General features: G+C 35.8%; 1 protein-coding gene across 10 annotated transcripts in view; it reads left to right on the top strand.

Moving 5' to 3' along the window:
* Positions 1 to 23,789, top strand: part of LOC105482649 (TNNI3 interacting kinase) — a 290,377-nt gene that overhangs the window by 113,190 nt on the left and 153,398 nt on the right. For all 10 annotated transcript variants that reach the window (XR_011619824.1, XR_011619823.1, XR_011619819.1 and 7 more), the window contains 6 exons: positions 728 to 814; positions 1,369 to 1,425; positions 2,383 to 2,475; positions 2,561 to 2,618; positions 2,746 to 2,940; positions 3,654 to 3,758. Coding sequence is in view for 6 of the 10 variants with exons in the window: in XM_071091117.1 (XP_070947218.1) it covers positions 728 to 814; positions 1,369 to 1,425; positions 2,383 to 2,475; positions 2,561 to 2,618; positions 2,746 to 2,940; positions 3,654 to 3,758 (595 nt within the window). In the remaining 4 variants the exon portion in view is untranslated. The remainder of the gene's footprint in view (positions 1 to 727; positions 815 to 1,368; positions 1,426 to 2,382; positions 2,476 to 2,560; positions 2,619 to 2,745; positions 2,941 to 3,653; positions 3,759 to 23,789) is intronic.

Genomic DNA, 23,789 nt, shown 5'->3' with positions numbered 1-23,789 from the left:
ACCCTCAGAGCCTCGGAGCCTTCTGCATCTAGCCAGCAAATGGGAAGAGTAGAGAAGGCTCACTTGTTTCTTAAGGCACAGACCTGGAGGTTACTTCACTTTTGCTCATATTCCCTTCATGAAAATATGTCACAAAGCCACAGTTGGATGCAAGATACATAGGAAAATGTCACTGGGTGGGCAGTCATTCCCAGTGACAAAATCACCCTGTGAAAGAGGAGTACAACTATTGGCAGGCAGCCAGCTGTCTCTGAAAACCTATGTAAATTATCCTAATACTGCAATTCTGAATCAAATGTACTGCTCAATCACAGCAAATACATCTCTCTTTCCTGGTTACGACATGTACTTTTTGCCCTTTCAATCGTGCCCTTATTATATACTCCCATAGTACTTAGTATTGCCTTATTTAGAAATTCTCATCATTTTGCCGATTATTTGTTCAACTACGTTGTAAGCTTCTTAAGGGTAAGACCATAGTCACTTTGTTCACTGCGTCACCAGTACCTGTACCCAGTAGAGTGCCTGACATAGTGCTTCGCATATGGTAGTCTTAAGAAATTATTTTGAACCGAAGAATGAATGAACTAAATTTCTATTGCAATACATTATTTCTCATGATTTGTCCTATGTTGTAAGCTACTTCCAATAATTTTTGGATTTGAGAGTAGACTGAATAACTTAAACAAAATTTAGGACTCTTTGTTCGTTGTATCTTTTCATAAAGGGAATGATGCCATTGTCACACTCCTGAAGCATTATAAGAGACCGCAAGATGAATTGCTCTGTAATGAATATTCTCAGCCTGGAGGAGGTACCCTTTTCTTACTCAGTTTTCATTGTTGTATAATATTGTGCCTAAAGGTAAACCTGTGTTTCTGTTACTATCATTCTGGGGCTAGGAAGGAGGGAATAGCCTATGTCAGATTAGATTTATTTTAAGTAACCTTATGTCTGGGAGAGGCTGAACGTAAAGAAGCCTCCATTTCAGCTATTTTCTAACTCACCAATCTGCAGCTCCTCCAAGTTTAACATTTCCCAGACTGGATGTTTATGAGGCTTGTGCACGACTAGGAAGGCCTGGATAAGCTGAGATCAGTCGTTTTCCATTTCAGTAATCTATTACTGAATACTCATATCCAGACACAAATCTGCTAGAGTCTGCTACAACTTGGATTTTCTGAAAAATCTTTTTATGTACTTTCTAAATAAACACTTGCAGTACAATTTCAGTATCCAGAGAAAGATTTGGGCCTGAAGCGATAGTTTTACTTGGTTTCGTCACCTGCTTATTTTTATAATGTTGAACTTTTATGTAGAAAAAAACTGATTGCTACTTTCAACTCTATTATATAATTTAATTTCTAGATGGCTCCTATGTGTCTGTTCCATCCCCCTTGGGGAAGATTAAAAGCATGACAAAAGGTACTACAAATCTGGGACAATTGTTATATTTCATTACTAAGGATAACTATTGCTTCAAATATAATGTTCAATTTTGTCTTACATATTACAAATGATGACTATTTTACAAGCACAACAAATATTATCGACAGACCATTCTTTTCATAATTAACCTTACCTTTTATTTCCTTTCAGTGCATGAAGATATAATAACAGTGAAAATTTCACATGACTATTAAAGAAAAATCAAATTCTCACAGAACTGTTTAGATGTTTCTGTTTTTTATAAAAATGAATTATAAATATTAATATTTCTTTAAGAAGAATTGGGGCTAGAAAACATGTATGAAAAATATATATTATTTTTCAAAATATCCCCAATAAGTAATATTTTGGAACCTTTTTTGAATGTATGCTTCACACAGAGATGAATAACATTGGACCAGGAAAGTAAAACTTTGATTCGAATGTAAACATATATTTAACTATTTGGAATTTAAAGTCTTTTAACAGTATTTTTTTTCTTAGTGTTTCCTAGAATAATTCATAGGCTTATTTCCTGTCATTTAATTGGCATCCCTTTGAGATTAGTTTATGGATATTTGGCTAAGCCTATTGGAATAGACTGAAGAGAGTTACCAGATCAGAACCTTTCTCATAATGTGATATGGACTGGACTCCAGGGTTGCCATGTCATGCAGGCAAGCTGGTTGGTGATCAGATCAGGAATAAACCCTGAGCGCTGGTAACAAGGAGTGAGTAATCAAGACGTAGAACTAACGTGATTTTAATGCAGCGGGGCAGGGATCATTTTGGTTAAGGTTTTAGCATCTTCAAATAGTCAATTACAGTTGGAAAATTTAAAATTAGATGTTATTAGGAAATTATGTTTTTAGTTAAACATATATATGCATGTGTATACACATCCACATGTGAGCTTTTCACCTTAAAAAATAAAATGACAATTTCTATTTGCAGAGAAGGCAGATATTCTCCTCCTAAGAGCAGGATTGCCTTCACATTTCCATCTTCAGCTCTCAGAAATTGAGTTCCATGAGATTATCGGCTCAGGTAACTTAAAAAAAAATAAAGGTCTGGTTTAGTTGAATGAGTTCAAGTTAATATGTGTTTATTTATTTATTTTAAACAATTGTAGGTTCTTTTGGGAAAGTATATAAAGGACGATGCAGAAATAAAATAGTGGCTATAAAACGGTAAGCAAGCAAATGAAAAAAAATTAGCATCCAGGTGAAATTGTGACCTTTGAAAAGCATATGCATGGCAAGCCCCTTGTTTGGATCCATCTGTTTACTGAGAATTTTCTGTTGCTGCCATTTCCAGTTATCGAGCCAATACCTACTGCTCCAAGTCAGATGTGGATATGTTTTGCCGAGAGGTGTCCATTCTCTGCCAGCTCAATCATCCCTGTGTAATTCAGTTTGTGGGCGCTTGCTTGAATGATCCCAGCCAGTTTGCCATTGTCACTCAATACATATCAGGGGGTTCTCTGTTCTCCCTCCTTCATGAGCAGAAAAGGTATGGGTCTTTTGTTCTGATTTATCCTTGGACATACCATTAGAATTTTGGAATTACTCTTGCAATACTTCAGAGGCTTTTTCATTGGATGAGCCTTCACCTTTTGAAATCTGAGTGCTGCTAGCAAGTGTGGCATTTTTAATATTGCTAATAATTTATGCCTAATAATTATCTTTCAATGAATAGAAATACTCTGTGCTTTCTTAACAGAAATTCAGTTGAAGATAACAAATTTAAGGAATTTAAATTGGAAACTGGAACTTAAAATAATTAGGCTAAATTTGAAATACTGATAAAGAAGATATATGTAAGCTCAGAATAAAATAAAGTTTAAAAAAGTGATCTTGCACAAATCCAATATGAATTCACTTCCTGAGTTTATGCATATAGTAATTAGAATGTAGTTTCATTCAGTGATTAAAATGGATTTCATTTTACAATATTACAAAGAAATTAAGTATAGTATTATAAATAAATTATAAAACCAAGTATAATATCTTAAACAAGAGATACCGTGTATCTTAACTGATTCATAATTAAGCATTTTCTGATGTAGGAAAGCTATTTTTTCAGATTTGTTGAATTTCTAGCTTAACCCTCAAGAAAGAAAAAATGGTTAAGATTATACAAAATAACAACTCTCACACATCATTTGCTTTTTTGGTATTCGTTTTGACCATTTCGTCTTTGTTAAATCTATTTTTAAATTGTAGGATTCTTGATTTGCAGTCTAAATTAATTATTGCAGTAGATGTTGCCAAAGGCATGGAATACCTTCACAACCTGACACAGCCAATTATACATCGTGACTTGAACAGGTATTTTTATCCTAAATAATGAACTCAGAAGGGTATAACTAACTGTGAGTTTAAGACAGATTTCAGTGAAGATACATTTTAGACTTATTGCAGATGAGGGTGCTCTGTGGGTAAGAGGACAGGATACCATAAGCTTAGGTGATAGAAAGTTTTGTCATTGTCTTTTAAGGAGTAGAAAGCTATATAACTGCTTCTCAGGGATCTTTTAAACCTATGAAGAATGTTCACAAATATAGTAATATCTGTAAGAAGCATCAGCTAACTAGTTCCCAGGTCAGTAAGGTCAGATCAAGCAGTGAGCTAAATGGCTATTAAAAAATGATATGTCTCCTATAAAGTGAAGTGTTGGAGTAGCTCCTGATATAAAATTATCTGAAACATACTTTGTGCTACCATTTTTGTATTTTTATATTAGTAAATTCAGCTTAACCACAACAGCTTATTTACCTAGTTATCAGGTAAAGAGGATTTCGTGTGAAGCAAATATGAAATCAGACTGTTAGTGGTGGAACCCCAAGGGATCTCAAAACTTTTCCTAAATGGTGAAAACTTTCTCTGAGTAAAGTCCTATAGGAAAGGCCAATATACAAAATGGAGCAGTGTTGGGTGAAGGTAAAGTGGGGAGGAGAAAACTCTATTTACTTCCCATTTCCCACTGCTAAGGAGAGAGATTCCTGCGCCACCTCTGTGGAAGCCCAAAGGTGCTGTAGAGAATAGTTGGACAAACACTGATTTACTTTATGAAGCAAGTCAGATTATTCCACATCAATCGCTTTCATTTTATGATAATCAATAAGATTCAGATAAATTGTGTATATAGTCCTTTATAAAAGCCTTACAGTTCTGAAACTACTAAATATTAATTACTCTAGTCAGTCATTTGGTCAACAACTATTTGAACATCTATGTTTAAAGACTATTTCCAGCACAGTAGAGCTCACAAACTGGGATGTTCATACACTACGTTTAAGGAGTTTTCACACTCTATGTAGAGGAGAAAAATACTTACCTAAATGCATTTTAGGTATAAAATAATAAGTTATATACAAGATATAGTACAAAAATTTCAGGAACAAGAATATTAATTGCTTCTGTGGATTCTAACGACAACTCTATGGAAGGGATGACATGTGAGCTTGGTCCTGAAAGACGGGTAGAGTTTGGAAGAGCATCCTATAGGCTTATGGAAGACATTAATAAAATCATAGAGATTAGAAAGTTAAAGGTATATATAGGAACTGTAGTTTCATTTTAGTGTACAGAGTGTATAAATGTATGTAGTGTGTATAATGTATGAAGTGGACAATTGGGAAAAAGTATAGAAAAATAGAACAAGAGCACAGACACCAGTGAATGCTATTGCTAAGGTATTTCAGATTTTTTTTCTGTAAGGAGACAATGAAGATGTTTGAGCTGAAAATCACAAATTTGGAGCTATATTACTGAAAGATTAATCTGGCATCTGGTAAAATATCAACTTGAAGGGAAAGTCAAGAAACTAGTGAGGCAGTTGTTGCAGTAATCTAGATAAGAAGTAATGAAAAGCAGAATTTCACTAGTGGCAGTGGAAATGAAAGGAAGAGGCATGTCAACTTTAAATAACAAAATACAGAGTTTATTCAAGCTCAGAGCTTAAGGATCATTACTCATGAGCATGGATTCAAGTTGTCCTGAATACATCTCCCATTAGCAGTGATTACAAGTTAGTTTTTAAGAAAAAGCAGTTTTTAAGTTGTTTACCAAGAATTTACATTAAAATAATATAAGCTTTTGATTGACTATACCTTGTTCTTTAATCAAAAATTATAGGAACATAAAGATAATGGGTAACACAGCTAGTCAGTAACAAAATGTCTTTACATTATTGCCCCAGGGGAATGGAGATTGGAGACATGACTAAAGTCCCATGCTCATGTCTCTCTGGGCCTGATAAATTTTGTGTTGCTCATACTGCTTAGACTGTCCTCAGCTATTTTTCTCTTCTCAGATAGATATGAAAGATTGGAGAGATAAATCAGATACGTGAGTGGCAGAATCTTAGATATTGAATGTAAACATATATAAGTCTCAATCTATTTGTAATTATTTACTAGTTTTCACATAAAAGTCATTTCTTAATTGTTAGCTATTAGTTCTTTACCTTTCTTAATTTCAAACCAAACATTTATGTTAACAAACATTTAACTGTTTCAGAAACAGATTTAGATGATAAATTAGCATAATATAAACTGATGATTTTGTGTTTTAAGAGTATTATCTTTCCATCCCAAACATTGTTGCACATGGTGTTAAAACAAATGAGTAATCATTGCAATAAGTAATCATTGCAAGTTTTCTCTAGCTGTAACTCTTCATTTGTGGGGCCATTATATATTCTGTTGCCCTGTGAGTTATGTGCAAGTTGTTACCACCAGTTGTTGGGCAGGACCAAAAATATAAATGTTGATTAAAATAAAAACAGAACATTTACTATATAGCCAATATAGGTTTATATCTACAATTTGTGTTGCCTCTAATCTAACCTAAATGCTTAATTGCATCAAAAAGTTTTAAAATTGTATGAAACACCATTTTGTAGGTACCTTCATTATGACAGAGTCCAAAACTATTGTATCAATTATTTGTAGACCATTTTCTATCAATCTTTAATCTGGTAGCAACAGCAAAACATTGTTTTTCAGATGCATGCATATGTAGCATTGTACATGGCTCAAAAGAGCCTGGGTCCTTTCCCTCAGAGAGCTTACTGCACTACTTGGCTGTATAAGACATATACCCAGAAAGCAACTCAAGTTCCACTTTATATAGAAAATAACTAAGGGTCAAAATGATGAAATAGTGACTTTCAGAGGATTTCAAATAAGTCAAAGATGAAAGTGGAGTAGAATGCTTCTTAGCGTATGTGGAGCTAAATGTAGAGTTTGAAGAACAGGCATTAATCTTTTCTCAGGGTTTTCACAGCATACTAACCTCTGCTTTAGCATAGTACCTGGAAAGTCTCACTCAAAGAAGTAGAGAGAAAGATGCACATCAGAGATTGGGAAACTCGTACACTTATTTGCATTTGTATTGACATGGTATGTTTATACTTTTATATTCCCCATTAGCCTGGACAAATCAGGGTTTCAGGGTCAGAGACTGCTCTCTTCATCTCACATTTTCTGAACCGAGCATTGTGTCTTACACAGAGAAAATGTCTAATTAATATTTTTTAACTGAACCAAATTCTTGTGGCATTTCTATGAATGTCATTTTACAAAGCAATGACCTAATTGGTGTAAGTATGACTACTTGTGTATAGCATCCAACTTGCCCAATAACTTTTATAATTTTAAAGGGAAAAGGATGTTTGAGCCCACAGGATAGGGCACTTTTATATTTGAGTTTGTGGTTGTTGCAATTATTTGAGTGAAAAAAAAAAAAAAAGAACTCTATTTTTCCCATGGCAAGCAAAGCCAACTGAGGGTTTTACCTTCCAGTTCTGAAAGTTAATTTTGATCTTCAGTAAATGTCCCTTGGTATCTGCAGGAGATTGGTTCCAGGACCTCTCAAGGATACCGAAGTCTGAGAATGCTCAAGTCCCTGGTATTAATCACTGTAGCATTTGCATATTTCCTATGCACATCCTCTCCTGTTCTTTAAATCATTGCAAGATTACCTATAATATCTAGTACAATGTAAATGCTATGTAAATAGTTCTTGCACTGTATTGTCTAGGGTATAATGACAAAGGAAAAAGAGTCTATACGTCTTCAATACAGACACAATCTTTTAAACATTTTTTTTGATCCATGGTTAGTTGAATCCACAGAAGTGAAACCTGCAGATTTAGAGGGCCAAGTATATACACTAAGGAAAAGTTCAAGGAAGGAGTAAGAAAGTAGTTATTTTCAATGGAAATGATGATAATGATAATACCTACCATCTATTTATCACAATATGAAAGGAGCTTTGCTAAGCCTTTGTCATGCTTTCATTTAACCACACAACTCTAGGGGACAGTTATTATTATTTCCGTTTTACAGACAAGGAAACTGACTAAAGAGACTAAGTCTGTAGTATTCTGTATCTTCCACTGTAACAACAACAACAGCAAAACCATGTCAGAAGAGAGAGATAGAAGGAGCATATTGATGATATTGAATGGGCATCAGCAATATTTATCAACCTTACTCTCTGTACTTTAGTCTTTTAAAAAGTCAATTCCTGTGACCCAAACAATTTCTCATATCATCGTCTTATGCTTCTGTGTTCCTGCTTTATTTCTTCTTTCACACTCCATGTTCTGCTGGTGTGGAACAGATGTTGCATAGAAAGCATGCAGATAGGTTTTGTTTGGCCCATAGTCTTTAAATATTTTGAAAATGTTCATAATTCAAGCAGGAATGCACCTCTCTAATTTGCTGTAGACCTCACCACCTACCAACTTATATTTGGCCTAATATATACATTCATTTTGTGGCATTTGAGCTTGCTAGTCATTATTTATAGCTTAAAGGATTTAAAGCTTTTTACTTAATACTAGAAGCTGTGTGTTTTTCTTGGAAAAGTATATTTTTCAAATTGTTGGAGATTGAAGCAGAAACATCACTGCAAACATACATGGATCAAATATATGGTATTCTCCTTGTATAAATATATAGTATTATATATGTTATATTAACACTGTAAGGAATTAAATAGTGATAACCTCCATCACAAGGTGCACATGACATTCACATGAAATATGTATATGAAATCATTTTATAAACTGTGAAGCACCATACAAAATGCATTTTTTATTACTCTTAATCCCTCATTTGTTCCCTTTAATATTGGGGATGGAAAAACACTCCACAATTAAAACCACCTTTGCAAAGAGTATAACTGAGAAAATTATGACTGAAAGATCTGACTTGACTCCACTTTGCTTCTAACCTGCAAGCTGTTCTTGTTCATTCCTGGACATAATCCAAAATAACTTTGGGAGGAACTTGAAACTAAGACAATTATAGCTCTTTCCCAACACAAACCTCTTTCCTGCCTGGGGACTAGACTGCCTTTACAGGACTAACAAATTAGCCACAAGATTAGAAATAATGGTTTAGGAATCACGTGGCTGGAGGCTGCAAGATTCGAAACCCCCCCAAATTGCTTCTGGGGATAACATCACTATTGCAAAACCTAAGATCAGTGCTTGAGGTATTTTGCCGATGCTGTACAGGATGACTCGGCTGGTACCACCCAGACTGATAAACTGGGTCATCTGGTCTCCTGTCCCCAGGATACTGACTCAGCATCGAGAGGACAGCTTTGACACCCTATGATTTCATCTCCAACCCAACCAATCAGCATTCCCCACTTTCAGACCCCTACCCACGAGGTTTTCCTTAACAATCCCATCCCCACATTTTTGAGGAGATTGATTTGAGTAATAACAACACTCTTCTCTCCTGTGCAGCTGGCTGTGCGTGAATTAAACTTTTCTCTATTGCAATTCTCTCCTGTCTTGATAAATCAAATTTATCTAGGCACCAGGCAATGAGAACCCATTGAAGGGTTACAACAATATTCTCATACGTACAGAGATTTTTTTATATGATATAACTAATTAGTTTGGGGTCTGGATCTGAGAAGGATTCACTGTTTTTGACTGTCAGCTTATTCTGGTGGGTATAAAGGAAAATAATGAGTGATAATTTTAAAATAGCCAACTTTCCAATGACAAATGATAGGTAATTTAAAAAGACAGAGCTGTTATGAGCTAAAAGAATCTTAATTTTGAAGATGACATTTAACTAAAATAGTGAAGATTTTAGGAAGTGCCAAAGAAAAATATTATTGATAGAAAATTGTAATAGTTGCTTTTAATTTGACATATGCATTTGCCTCTTAGTTGAATGCAAAATATAAAATTCCTGCATGTAAGAAAACACAACAATTAAGTAAAATAAACAAATCATTAATTTTCTAATTTTGTGTTCCTGAAATTCCATATGTCACAGAATCCCTCTCCCAGCTATTTCTTTAACTTGTGACTTTTCTAATAAGTGCTTATACAGAAAGAATTTTGCATCCATTGGCAAATATCATCTTCAGGAGACTTCTGAATACCCATATGCAGACCAATTAACTGATTGTATTACCATACTTATAAAAGTCCTGCAAGAGAACCCATTAAAACTCGTGAAATCCTTAACAGCCCTGTATCTGTGATTCTCTAGTATAAAACCAGTCATCACAAGTGGCATTTTAAATTTTATCAATTCTTTTTACTCATTTGCACTTTAAAAATGTCATTTAATTAAATAATATAAAATACTTATTGAATGCACAATATGATCTAGGGTCTATGCCATGCCCCAGGGATACAGGTGAGAATAACAGATCATAACACTTTTTCTAGCAGAGCTTAGAGCCTAAGGAGGCATTTACAAACTTTCCTGAAGAATCACTTGGGGGCCTTCATTTAAAAAAAAAAAAAAAAAGATTCAAAGGCACTGAAGGGACTGACTCAGAATGTCTTACATTGGGCCTGAGAATCTACAATTTAAACAAGACTACCAATTAATTCTTATGATCTAGGCGAGGAAACATTGTTTTAGTGCAGTGGTTCTCAACTTTGGCTGCACAGAGTCTCTAAGAGAACTTTAAGAAAATCTCGAAGCTGATTATATCAGAATCTCCAGGCTTAGAGCCCACGTATCATATTTGGAGAGAGAGCACTTCAAGTTATTCCAATATCTAGGCAAGGTTGAGAATCACATTTTTGTCTGATGTCAATTATTCTTCTTAATCATTTGCCATATAACTTCATTCTTCTCTGCTGACAGAGTAAAGTGGGAATAGTAGGGAATCAAGTCACAATGTAACTCCAAATGTTTTCAAAATCGTCACCCTAAAGTCAGTCTAATTGTTCATTCATTCATACATGTGCGTATCTACTTATTCAGTAATGGATGTCAAAGACAGAGATCCACACACCCATGGTACCTATGGCACAGAATAGGTCCCAAGATTTGGCAGTTTCCATGGGAGTTGTACTATACAAGGCTCCTCCAGGGAAAATAACTTCTAATTTATGAATGGCACTAGAAAGTTCCCTAGGAGTGTAGAGTCTTCACAAGTAGCCAAAGCAGATACAAAAATTTCAATACCAGACAATTATATTGCACATGGTTTATGTGAGTACTTTATACCCATATAATATAGAATTATATAGAATAGATACACATATAGAGAAGGATTCATATATATGTGTACATATTCTGTATTCTTCTGGGGTTTATAGCCTTGAATACCCACATGAACGGCAGTGTGCACTGCAGTTGTCTGATATTAAAACTTTTATTTCTGTTTTGGCTATCTGTGTAGATTCTACACTCCTGGGAACTTTCTGATATCACCCATGAATTCTAAGTAATTTGCTCCCGAGGAGCCTAGCCCATATAACACAACTCCCATGGAAACTGCTAGATCTTTGTACCTATTCTGTGTCATAGGTACCATGGGTCTTTGGATCTCTGTCTTTTGAATTCACTATTATATCAATGCACATATAAGTGTACACATTTATATATAAATGCCCATATAAACATACACATTTCCATGTGTTCTTGTAATGCTTCCAGCCTTTTAAAACTAGAAGAGAGAAGTCAGCTCCACAGAGGGTGAGTTCAGGGAGGATTTTCAAATCTCCTCAGCATGAGAAATAATCACTATTATTGGGAGTACATAGAAGAAAAGTTAATTCATAATATACAATGGATGCCTTAGGGATTAGGACTACCTGTAGTTCTGAAATGTTTATGTCCAAAATTGTAATCTGATTTCAGATTTTCAAGTTAAATTTTTTCTTTACAAAAGCAATCAGCTGCAATCAGACTCAATTTTATTACTGCTTTGAGTAATGAAAAAATTAAATTATATAATTTATTTATATTTCCAATATGAAATTCAGATTAGTTAGGGTAGTTTATCTGCTGTAATGATAGAGTCCATAATGTATAATGATTCTCAATACAATTGAAATTTACATCTTGATTGTGTGGATGAACAAGTTGTTGAGGTGGTCCCTATCCATGATGTTACTCAGGACCTATCTTCAATATGTGACTTCTGTGGTCTCCTTGAGGGTCATCCAAATTCAAGTGAGCATTAATGAGGCAAGACTATATAAGATGAGAATGACATGTTGTATGGGCCAGGCATTAGCATGGCACACATTTTGTTGTTGTTGTCAGTTTAATTTTATAATATAAATATATCATTTCATCACCTCAGCTAATCCCCAGGGGCATTTACACAATTCATAATGACCAATGTGACTTGACAGTGATACTGAGGGCTTGGCATTGGGTGGTACAGTCAGCTCTGTCTTGGTGGTACCATATGAGGTACTGGGAAATGTAGCCTAGCTGTGTGCCTAGAAGAAGAGGAAATGAGTTTTAGTGGTCAGCCAGAAGTCTGTGCTACATTGACCTTATGTACACTGTCAATAACAGGTAATAGGAGACTGAGTAATGGTTATACTTGAGAAATCTGATCTCGATTTGCATGAGTCAGTTATACAAATATAATGTTAGTTGCATACTAAATATTTTTAGTTTATTAATGTATTTTCACAATTTATGAACTAATAGCAGTAATTGGGAAACAAATGAAAACTACTTAATAAAGCATGCTATATATGAACTAATTTTGAAATAACTCTTCTCATTCACTTTTGTTAATTTAAAAACATGAGAGTAGCTTTGGGAGTGTGGGGACATATGTCTATGAATCAAAATGTGGCCCAAAAAGAAAAACCTGTGACTATGTCCCTGAAGCAAAATATGGCTCAAGAGGAAAAACATGTAACTATATAAATATAATAGTATTAAATAGGCTATATACACTTTAAAACGTTAAGTCATAATCTCAGGCACTGTATGTCAGTAAACACACTTACACATACACACACACACACACACACATTTTTTTCTTTAGGAGTAAACGTTAAAATGAAAAGACGATGACCACCGTATTTAGAGAACCTCGTACCACATCCAACAGAAGAGGCTCCTTAACCATTTAGTTCTACAAATTACTCTAATCCTATTTATGAGCTGTACTCGGTTGCTGATGTCCAGTCATAATTTCTGTCCCCATTTCTGACATGTTCAGTTTCCATCTGAAGTCAGTCTGTCCTCAGCTCCCTGAACCTCTGGAAGAAACAGTGAGTTCTCTCTGACTCAAATTTCTACCCATTATTTACACAGAGATTCACCATCCCACTCTTCCTGGTTTTTCTCTGAGGGTAGATTCATCCCTGCCTCCTCAATTAATGCTCATAGTTTCCAGAGGGCCAACTATGTTCCAAACATTCTCTTGACATTTCATTTTGGTTAAGATTCTCCCTCCCGTACTTCACTACTAGAGTGTCCTTTAGTCCTGACTTGTCCTCTTTTTGTCCCCCTACAGAAATAGCTAAAGTTTCCTCCCAGGGCCAGTTAAAATGTTGTTCTTCTCTCATCTGCCTTCATTAGAACGTCTCATTTAATTTTGGCTGCATTCACTAATTCTAAAAATAGTGCTCTTACTTAACACCCCATTAAATAAATTCCCTTAGACACATACTCCCTTTAAATGAAAACAGGTGTATTTAAGTCAGAAAACGTCATTCATTTTCCCCACACTGTCATATTGCTTGCATAAACCTGGACAAACTTATCATCTCTCCCAGTAGCTCCCATCAGAAATTTGCCTCATTCAGCCCAGACAGACAAATTCCCCAATCTCATGTCTTCTGTATGCCATTTGAAATGCTACACAAGACGATGTGTGTGTGCAAATAAATGGTTCTGTGTGTATAACAGCACAGAAAAGTACTAATTTGACCAAAACTAGAAATCCTACGATACTAACATTTACTTTTTATTTGATATAGAAATAGTGCTACTCTACACTGGAACCTGGCATCAGGATTACTTATTCCAGTGAGTTCTAGTGGTTGAAGTGGTTCACTCTGCAGCCCCTTTCCTTAATACAACACTCACACCCTGCGAATGCCCAAAGCTTGTGTGGCAACTGTACCTTCCCCATAACAATGTCACCTTCCCTCACCCACAGACTGAGCATAGGGGGAGAAGCGAATCCCTTCCTGATCCTCTAAAACCTTTCAAATGCTTTCCTGTAACTGGTGGTGAACTCACTGGCCTGCAATTTTCTGGTGTTACTGGTTTCTTACATTGCCATTTTCTATTCTTTGGGGATATGGCCTGTATAAAGTCGGCTTTTGAAAATGTCAACAAAAGCTTTTCTCTGTTCGGCTTCGTTTCTTCTTTGCTCTCATTTCTTGGGAGGCACCGTGAATGCCCTCTTGGCACTTTGTCGATTTCCTAAGCAGCTAACCTTTCAATAATGATATTAATGCTGCCGTGTGGTAATCTGTGCATTTCTCACTTCATCGTTTTCAACCCTTGCTTGCTGAGATTCGTTTGTGTTGTTGTGTTCTTAAGATTCTGGAGTTTAATTGAGTGCAACCTGACTATGGACCCAGAGCCAAAATTTCTAGCTAATAAATGAGAAACAATCTTAATAAGTGGAAATTTCTTTCTAACTGATTGAATTTCCAGTAGCTAGCTATACTTTGAATTTGGCCTAGAAAAAGAGATACAGATAATTATAAACCTTTTTAAAGTACCATTTAATATTTTCTATTTCAAAATCCTCCCTATTTGGAAGAAAGTTTCCAAATAATATTAGTCCTCTCTGGTTGGCACTACAGCGTGGATGCCTCTGGGGATATGTGTTGATCTGGGCTATCATCCTATTGGAAGACCACAGGAGAACTAATTGAGGGCATAGGCGCTGAAGCCAGACTAAGCATGTTCACATCCCAGCTCTGCCACATTTTACCTGTGTCCTTGGTTAATTTCTTCAACATATCAGTTTTCTAATTTCTAAGATGGTTATATTTATTCCTACCTTATTGGATTTAAATGAGAAAATACATTAGCATTATTAGCATTATTTTTCTTCTTTATTCTTCTGAAAGAATCTTTTCACTATTAAATATTCTTCCATGCCCAAGTTGCTTTCCTGAATTAATGTTTCTAATTACCTAGCTCTCCTTTTTGATTGTATTACACAAACTTTGCTTATAATATCTCAGATGGATAATTTCTTCTTGCCATAAAGATCTGGAAAATAATTGGATTGTTTTACTGTAGATCTCTTTCTATAGAGAAGGTCAAGGGGATTCAAATAACAGATTACTGCCTTCATTAAGACCTCTTACTCCTTCTTTGTTTGAACTTGAATCAGGGATTCAGTCTGATACTCCCATTAGACAGATGCAGATCTGGAATAGAATTTGATTAAAAATGTAGCTGAGGGTTAACGAGGTTATTTGATTATCCAGGATCCTTCTCAGTGATTCTTCTTCCTAGTGCTCCTTCACAAAACTTAAAGGTGCAATTTAAACACCATCCATTTAGACATTCAACCATCATTTATTTGGAAACATAATGGCAGAGAAGGGGAAGTATCATCAGAGGCACATTCTGGAGACCGAAAAATCCAAGTAGGAGAGGCTTTATTTTTACAGAGGATGTGTATACTACCTATGTGGTTAGGCAGCTTTTCTTCTCTATACTCAAGTAGCACTCAGCGACTCAACTCAGCAATTGTCTTCTGACTATAAACAGCCAGGGAGGATGTTTTCAAAATTAGCATTGAGAAGGTTGTTGTCCCTTATCCTTCCTTCAATACTGAAAGAAAAGGAAGAATTCATCCTATCACACCTTCTTGATTCCCAAGAGACAATCGTTTTTGTTATTTCTATTCCTGTTCTTACTCTGTTGCTGTTATGTCACTTACTGTTTTCTGCCTCAGATTCCTCATTTACAAAATGGAAATAATGATGCCCATGTCTACCTATTCACAGAAATACCCTTGTGATTAATAAGAGTACCAGGACAATAGTCAACTAGGACTTTAGAGAAAGATTCTACAAGAGATATTTGTATGCAATTTATATTAATTACATAAAGCAGGGTTACCAGAAAGTCTTGGACTAAGATTCATTTTGTATCCAGTTGCTGCATCAGTACTATTTGCAGAATAGTCTAGATTATCTTTCTCTAACTGAAGGTGAAAGGTTTTGTGCTTACCAAATGATGTGGGAAACAGCATAGTCGCTTTCTGAAAGACGCAGTGTTTCTTTGGCCAGCATGGAGGAAAGAGCATGCGAGCCTCACAGAATGATTAGAACTCTTTAATCCTGGAGGGATGGTCTTTGTATCAATTACGTTTCAAGCCTTGTAGGTGAAGAACTGTATTCTCAGTCACTAAATCCTCATTTAAGGACTTTAGCAACCTACAGAAAGTTAGTGAAAAGCATGCCTGGTGCCATGGATGAAATAACGTTAGAGCATTGACGGTATCTGCCTTCTTTTCTTTAGGGAGGGAAATCCCCCTTCTAAATTCTTAAAATAGCAGTTGGCTTTCATTAAATCTATTCAGAGTTAAGGGTCTGGGGATCTTGAGTGACCTCTTTCTTTGGGAATGAAGCACATTTTAATAAGCTTTTTCCTGTCCATGGTCTCTGAAAGACTTAGCCTCTGGCAGGCCTCCTGAATTGCTGGGTTTTGTAAAGGAAAAGATTGATTACAGGCTTCGAATTCTTTCTCTTTCTTTAATTTCTTTTTTTTTTCTTTTCATACAAAGAATGTGAAAGACATTCTGAGTCTTCTTCTATTGAGATATGGGTGGCCTTGCAGGCAGACATTTAGCATTGAACTTTTATTAATCTACTGTGGGTTTGACAATGTTTCTTCTTTTTGCTTTCTAAATATGAGTGAGGCTAAAGAGCTGTTACTTGCCCACCTTGTTCTTCAGCACTGTAAGCGCTAGAGAGGAAAAAGAAGAATTTTTCTGTTCTTGTTTTGTTTTCTGGCTTTCTTGGTGGAACTGTCTCTATAGCCTCCACCTGAAAAGTTTCATTTATTATAGGTCTTAACACATGCTATTCCCTCAGACACAAACGTTCGCCCCTGCGTTACCTCTCTCTTCTCCTCTGTGCCCCTCCTCACACTTCCTCCATAAAGCTTTCCTTCTCACTCCTGTCTATCCCAAATGCTTCCTTCAGGAAGCCCTCCTACACATTCCCACAGCACATCATACTCTTGCTTATTTCAGGATAGCACTTCTTACACTATTAAAATTGTTCATGAACTTGAGAGTGTTCCCACTATACACTAAGTTTAATTGGTACAGGAGCTGTGGATTTTTCACCATTTTATTCCCAGTGCTTTGTACAGTGACTGGGCCCTAATAAAAATTCAATTAATAATTGTCAGATGAATGAATTAATAATAATCAAGGAACATAAAAATAACATACATTAATGTTTCTTTATGCCAGGCATTGAACTCAGTGCTTCACAGACATCATCTAATTAAATCTTCATAGCTCTATATGATGACAGTTTTGAACACATGACAGAAAAAGGCTTAAAGAGACTTAGCAAATTATCTAGGTGATAAAGCTGGTAAGTGACAGACTAAGGTTATTACCCACACTAGATAGTTAGATAATCCAAAATATAGGGATATGTAGTCATTTAGCCCCACGAAACAGGAGCAGTAGTCAGATAATCCAAAATATAAGGATGTTTAGTCATTTAACCCCACAAAACAGTAGCAATAGTCAGATAATCCAAAATATAGCGATGTATAGTCATTTGGCCCCACAAAACAGGAGCAGCACTGACTGAATAGCAATGCAATGTATTTGTCAGGTCACCTTACCAAAGGAGCTGTACTTTCTAGAATTCATAGCTGAAATGAGAAGGTAGTGCTCACTTAATATTGAACAATTCTGTGGCATTTAAGAGTATGAAAGTCATTCTTTTGCTCAATTAACACTGCTATTCCACAAGTCACTTCTCTGGCTATTTTGTGCTGTAGATAATTATTTGCATGCTAGTCACTAAAGCCTGTCCATAAAAAACAATGAGAAAGGGAAAGACAATCAGTTGTTTGACTGATCTGATTTTCTATTTTACTCAGGTGAAAAGTTAGTCAAACAAACTGGTTTTGCAATGTAGCTACAGCTCAAGACTATCTGATGATTTAGAAGAAAAATACAACCTCCTGAAATTGTAGTGATTTCCAGTCACTACCAACCATGTAGATTTGAACCAATACTTGCTTTTTCTAAATCAATTGATTTTCCCTCTCACAGGCAACATTTTTATTTTCTAACCTGCAGCATTTCTATGCCTGACTGGAATATTTTTGCATTTGATTAATGTTTTCATTTGACTTTCAATGAGGTCTCAAAACAGTTTGGCTTGTCACAGTCAAATTATTTAAATATTCCTCTGAAAAGAGTATGTGGGAACTAAAATCAGATTCATGTGAACCTGAAAAAACAGTGGCAAAATTTCCTGAACTTGTTAAATTTTTATGTCTAAATTAATCATTTCACAATTTTGTTTCATGTTGATGTTCAGCTTCTTAAATATAGTGATTATTGGATGCCTTAATGGAAAACTTTTAATTTTTAGCTGACCCAGAAGTTGGTCTCTGATAAGGATTTTTGTTCCCTTTTTAAATATTCTTTACAGTTGTAACAGGACCAATATATTGTGCCTTCTACTCATATTAGTAAAAAATATTTTGATTTATCTAACCTATCTTTTTCACTTCTCAGCTACTCCTCACTCCTCCTAATTGATCAGAATTATCTCAACTGTGGGTTAAATATGGTCAACATTCTCTGCCTTCATTCCACTTATGCTCTGTGAAAGAAAGCACACATAAAATAGTACATACCATATTATCTCACTTATATATAATTTTAGAAAATGCAAACTAATCAATAGAGTTGAAAAGATTAATGCTTTCCTAGGGCTGAGGAATAAGAAAGGAGTTGATTGCAAGAGAGACGATGAATCTTTTTGGGGTGACAGAAATATTTTGTGTATTGATTGAGATGCTGGTTTCACAGCAATATATAACTGTTAAAACTCATCAAATTGTAGTCTTTAAGTAGATGTAGTTCTTCCTTCTAATGTGGATACAAGTAAATTGCCTAACATGGGTGGTAAATACAAAAGTGTGAAATTCTTAAAAAGAGGTGTGCAAAGTAATGTGAATTGGCACCTTTCCAATCATGAACAAAGGTAGTTGTCCTTTTCAAAACCTTCAAGGGAGAAATAATCATCTGCCACATAATTTCATCAAGGATATCAAAGACAATTCCAGCTAACAGAGAAAAATCAACGTAACTGAAATGGAAGAGAAAAAGGTTTACTAAGGTGGCATTGATGAATTCAAATCTGTATCACACTGAGGTCAAGGTAGCTGTCTGCAAATGTTAAGAGTTCAGTCCAAGCACCGTAAACATTGACAGGAGGGAAGATGAGAGGGTGCCTTTGAGACTGTGCACTTACTTTCTATTCTTGTAGGTTCTGGTCTGATACAAAAGGTATTCAGTGACAGAAACTACTCCTTAGCCAAATATGAAAGTGCATAAATTGGATGACAAAGGAAAGGCCTAGAGTATTTATATATCATCTGATATGGCTTGGTTGTGTTCCCACTCACATCTCATCTTGAATTGTAGCTCCCATAATCCCCATGTGTTGTGGGAGGGACCTAGTGGGAGGTAATTGAATCATGGGGGTTTGTCTTTCCCATGCTGTTCTCGTGATAGTGAATAAGTTTCATGAGATCTGATGGCTCTATAAAGGGGAGTTCCCCTGTACACGCTCTCTTGCCTGCCGCCATGTAAGATGTGACTTTGCTCCTCATTTGCCTTCCGCCGTGATTGTGAGGCCTACAGCCGTGTGGAACTGTGAGTCAATTAAACCTCTTTCCTTTATAAATTACCCAGTATTGTGTACGTCTTTATTAGCAATGTGAGAACAAACCAATATATCATCAAACAACTGGTAGATTGAAGACTTCAGACCTATTCACTATTGAAAACTGGCAGATATAACATCTGAAAAGAAAAAAAAATCTACCCTAAGATCATACCATTTATTCAGAGTAATGTGTTACTAGATATGCAACATTGAATTGTGGAACATGGGGGTGCAGCTAGAATGAGTTTTTCCTTTTACAAAATATCATTTATGAGAGAACACATCTATGGGATCTAATGACATTTGATATTGTAACTCAGAAAAAATACAATAAATTAATTAATTTACAATCAAGTTTAAGAAAGGAAATCATATAAATAATATAATTCATGTATAATAAATATAAAATCAGACTTTTTCAAAATTAGAATTGTGGGACACTTTTATGTAGTCTCAACAAGTGAAAATTATACATCAAATAACTGGTCTGTGAAAAATATTTTCTTTTGTACTCTGATCCAAGGTCAGCTTAGCCCAAATTCGGACAATTTGATTGGACAATTTAAAATTAGTTGACAGAAAGAAATTAGTAGTGTGAAAGTTAAAGCTTCAAAATAAACACGATGAAGGTATTTGTGATAAATTAAATCATCCCTTGATGACTATAAGTGACTCACAAAAGTGTAGTTTACATGGATCTCATTTGGACAGTAGTTTGCTTACTTTGCTAACCTTAACTGTATATTAAGTATATGTACTCATTGTCAGGACAAGGGATGTTTGGGAGTTTCAGAGAGCCATTGTTTACTTGTAAATGTTAAAATTTCTACAGACAGGCTACACAGGATATATTATCTATATTCATTCTTATTATTTGGCAAATACATTTAACAGATAGTTTTTGCTGAAAGGAAGCTGTAATTGTATAACTTCTATGCTTACCTTTGTTCAAATATCTCAACAATTGAACAATACAAACAACTTATGATATATGTTTTCTATTGTGCTTCACATTCTTTAGAATATGTTAAGAAAAAGTGTGGTCTTTTGGTATGTAAAACCTACCATGGTGAGAATCAAGAATATACTCTGGGTCAAAGAAACAAAAAAAAAAAGCATTTAAAAAAGAAACAAGCAAATACATTTAAATATTCATATTTTCAGCATTTGATTAGTGAAGTGCCTTGAAAATCATATTTTGGTTAAATGTCTGTATAATCAGCAAGAATACACAACTTTATATACAAGAAATTCCTGCTTTGAAGACCAAGGTTCATAGCTAGGATTTGTTTCAAAAAGAGAACCGTAGGGACTTCCCAAATTGAAGCCCATGTCTCAAAAGCTGGGCTTGGCTTGCCCAAAAAAGCTTTCAGTATCATTTCTTATAAAGGAAGTTACCATGAGCTTTGGTCAACAATACAGAGATTAGGAATCAAGATGGCAGTTTTAAGAGTAGTGGGAAAATAAAAGAGAACCTGTTACCAAAGTATAGCAGAAAGACTGTGCACTTTGAAGTTGGAGGTACCGAGGTATAATCCCAGCTCTGCCACTTCAAAATACTGCAATGATTAACAAGTTATTTCTTTTTTTTTTTTTTTTTTTTTTTTTTTGAGATGGAGTCTCGCTCTGTCGCCCAGGCTGGAGTGCGGTGGCCGGATCTCGGCTCACTGCAAGCTCTGTCTCCGGGGTTCATGCCATTCTCCTGCCTTAGCCTCCCGAGTAGCTGGGACTACAGGCGCCCGCCATCACGCCTGGCGAATTTTTTGCATTTTTAGTAGAGACGGGATTTTACCGTGTTAGCCAGGATGGTCTCGATCTCCTGACCTCGTGATCCGCCTGCCTCGGCCTCCCAAAGTGCTGGGATTACAGGCATGAATCACCGTGCCCCGCCGACAAGTTATTTCTAAACATCAATTTTTTCATTATAAAATAGGGACAATATCTACCTCATAGTGTTTTAAAATGGCTAGCAGTGTCTGGCACATAGTAGATATTCAATAAATGTTAGTTCTTGGTCCCTTTGTCTTAAATGGTTCTAGAAATAACTTGTTTGAATGTATGTTTATTAAGGTATCAACTCTCATATCTTTGTTACAAGTAAGTTTCAAATAATACCTTTAAAGAACACTTAAGGCCGGGCGCGGCAGCTCACGCCTGTAATCCCAGCACTTTGGGAAGCCGAGGCAGACAGATCCCGTGGTCAGGAGTTCCACACCAGCTTGGCCAATATGGTGAAACCCCATCTCTACTAAAAATACAAGAAGTAGCCAGGTGTGGTGGCACATGCCTGTAGTCCCAGCAGCTCAGGAGGCTGAGGCAGAAGAATCACTTGAACCTGGGAGGCAGAGGTTGCAGTGAGCCGAGATTGTACCATTGTACGCCAGCCTGAGTGACAGAGCGAGATTCCGTCACAAAAAATAATAATAATGATAATTTTTTTTCTGTCTTCCCACTCTCCTACCCAACAAATATTATTCCTCTTGATGGCCACAATATGCTTTGTTTACATTAATCATCTTGAGAAATAGCAAGAAGCAGAGGAAGAGGAGGAGGAGGAAAATGCAGATGCAATGGCAATTCAAAGAAAGTAATAGTCCAAGGTCAATATTAAAAATATACCTTTTAACAATCAAACCACAACTAATCAGTCTCCTTCTCCTCATGTCGTCCACAACATCAGACTTTGTCTTATCTCAGCCACCTGAGATCTGGTTAGGTAGGAAGGCAACATTGGGTCACCATAAATAATTTGTAGGTGGAAAACTGAGAATTGACATTATCCTACTTTTAATTTTACATTTATTTATCTTGGCATAGACTTCCTGACTTATCTGAAAAATATAACAAGGAAAATGTTTCTCGTATTTGAATATTTTCCTGGTATATTATATTTATTTTTATTTTTTGAGTCTTGAAAAATATACCATCAAACTACAGGTACAGAATCTCATACTAACCTTCCATACTGCCAGAGTAACATTTCTCAGGAATGTCTCCCCACCAATAAATAGCTGGGAAGTCCAGCACAGTACAGGAACTTCTTGATGGGAATTCTTGACCACCATCTGTGACATTCATGTGCTGCCTGCAACAGGCAGCTAACACAAATGTTTAACCATCCTGAAAGCACCCGTGCAACTGAGAGTACTTTGTTGGATGGAGAGATCATGCCCCCACCTCAGTATCAGCTAACTGCAAGGGAACAGACCACAGATACAAGACTCTCTGGCAGTGTTATGGAGAGTGACTTAGTACAGGAGCATTTGCCATACGTCAGGAGGAAATTAAAATAGCACAAGCTGGAAGTAATGAGGGTTGGATCTGAGACAGAAGCCATGGGAAAGCAAAGGAATCTAAAGATTATAGATTTACGGTAGAGGTGAAATTGACTGGATCTGGTAAATGATCCCAAGTAAGGTTGGGAAGAAGAAAAAATGGAAAGATGTCAATATTTCAACCTAGTTGTCAGGGTAGATAATGATGCACAAAATAAGATGCACATAAAGATATTGAAACTGATTTCAGCCATTTTGTTTGAAGTGCCAGCTAAATAATCATCTTTATAGAAAATTGTGAAGAATATGGTAGAGGGCATTTGGAAATTTCATGAACCTTAGTATCTTTTCGAAGCTTTGTTTGATACACCTCTCCTCTTAGACCAGGTTAGGTACTGCCTTTCTGTGTCCCTATGACACTTGTTTTCTTCCTTATCTTAACACTTATTTTCCTTTATTGGAATTTCCTCTTTTTATTCTGCCACCTCACTTAGAATGTAGGCTGGGCAAGATAAAGGACTAGGACCATTTTCCTCACCTTAGTACCATATACCAAGCATAGAGGCTGCTAAATGGAAAGTGCTGAAAACCTGTTGAATGGTTAACCATTCCTTTAGACCCTTTAGAAGTTGGAAAGGGCTAGATATAAATTTCAGGAAAACAAAAGGTTATAGCTGTGGTCATGGGATTAAATGACTACTTCATATAGAGATTTCAACTAGAAATAGCAGTGGGGGTAAAACATTAATACAGGGTTAAGAGCCATTAGAGAAAGGAGAGAGGAGTAATCATGGAGATAAGAGAAAAGGGACAATTTCAGGTAGTATAAGATGTCAAAAGTATCAGTTACCTCAAAAAATCTAGGACACTTGGAGAAGATAATGATATTACAGGCATTTGAAAGGTGGTGGGTAGTGA

Source organism: Macaca nemestrina, chromosome 1, assembly GCF_043159975.1.
Source record: "Macaca nemestrina isolate mMacNem1 chromosome 1, mMacNem.hap1, whole genome shotgun sequence".
Classification (NCBI taxonomy): domain Eukaryota; kingdom Metazoa; phylum Chordata; class Mammalia; order Primates; family Cercopithecidae; genus Macaca; species Macaca nemestrina.
This window is presented reverse-complemented; position numbering and strand designations above follow the sequence as displayed.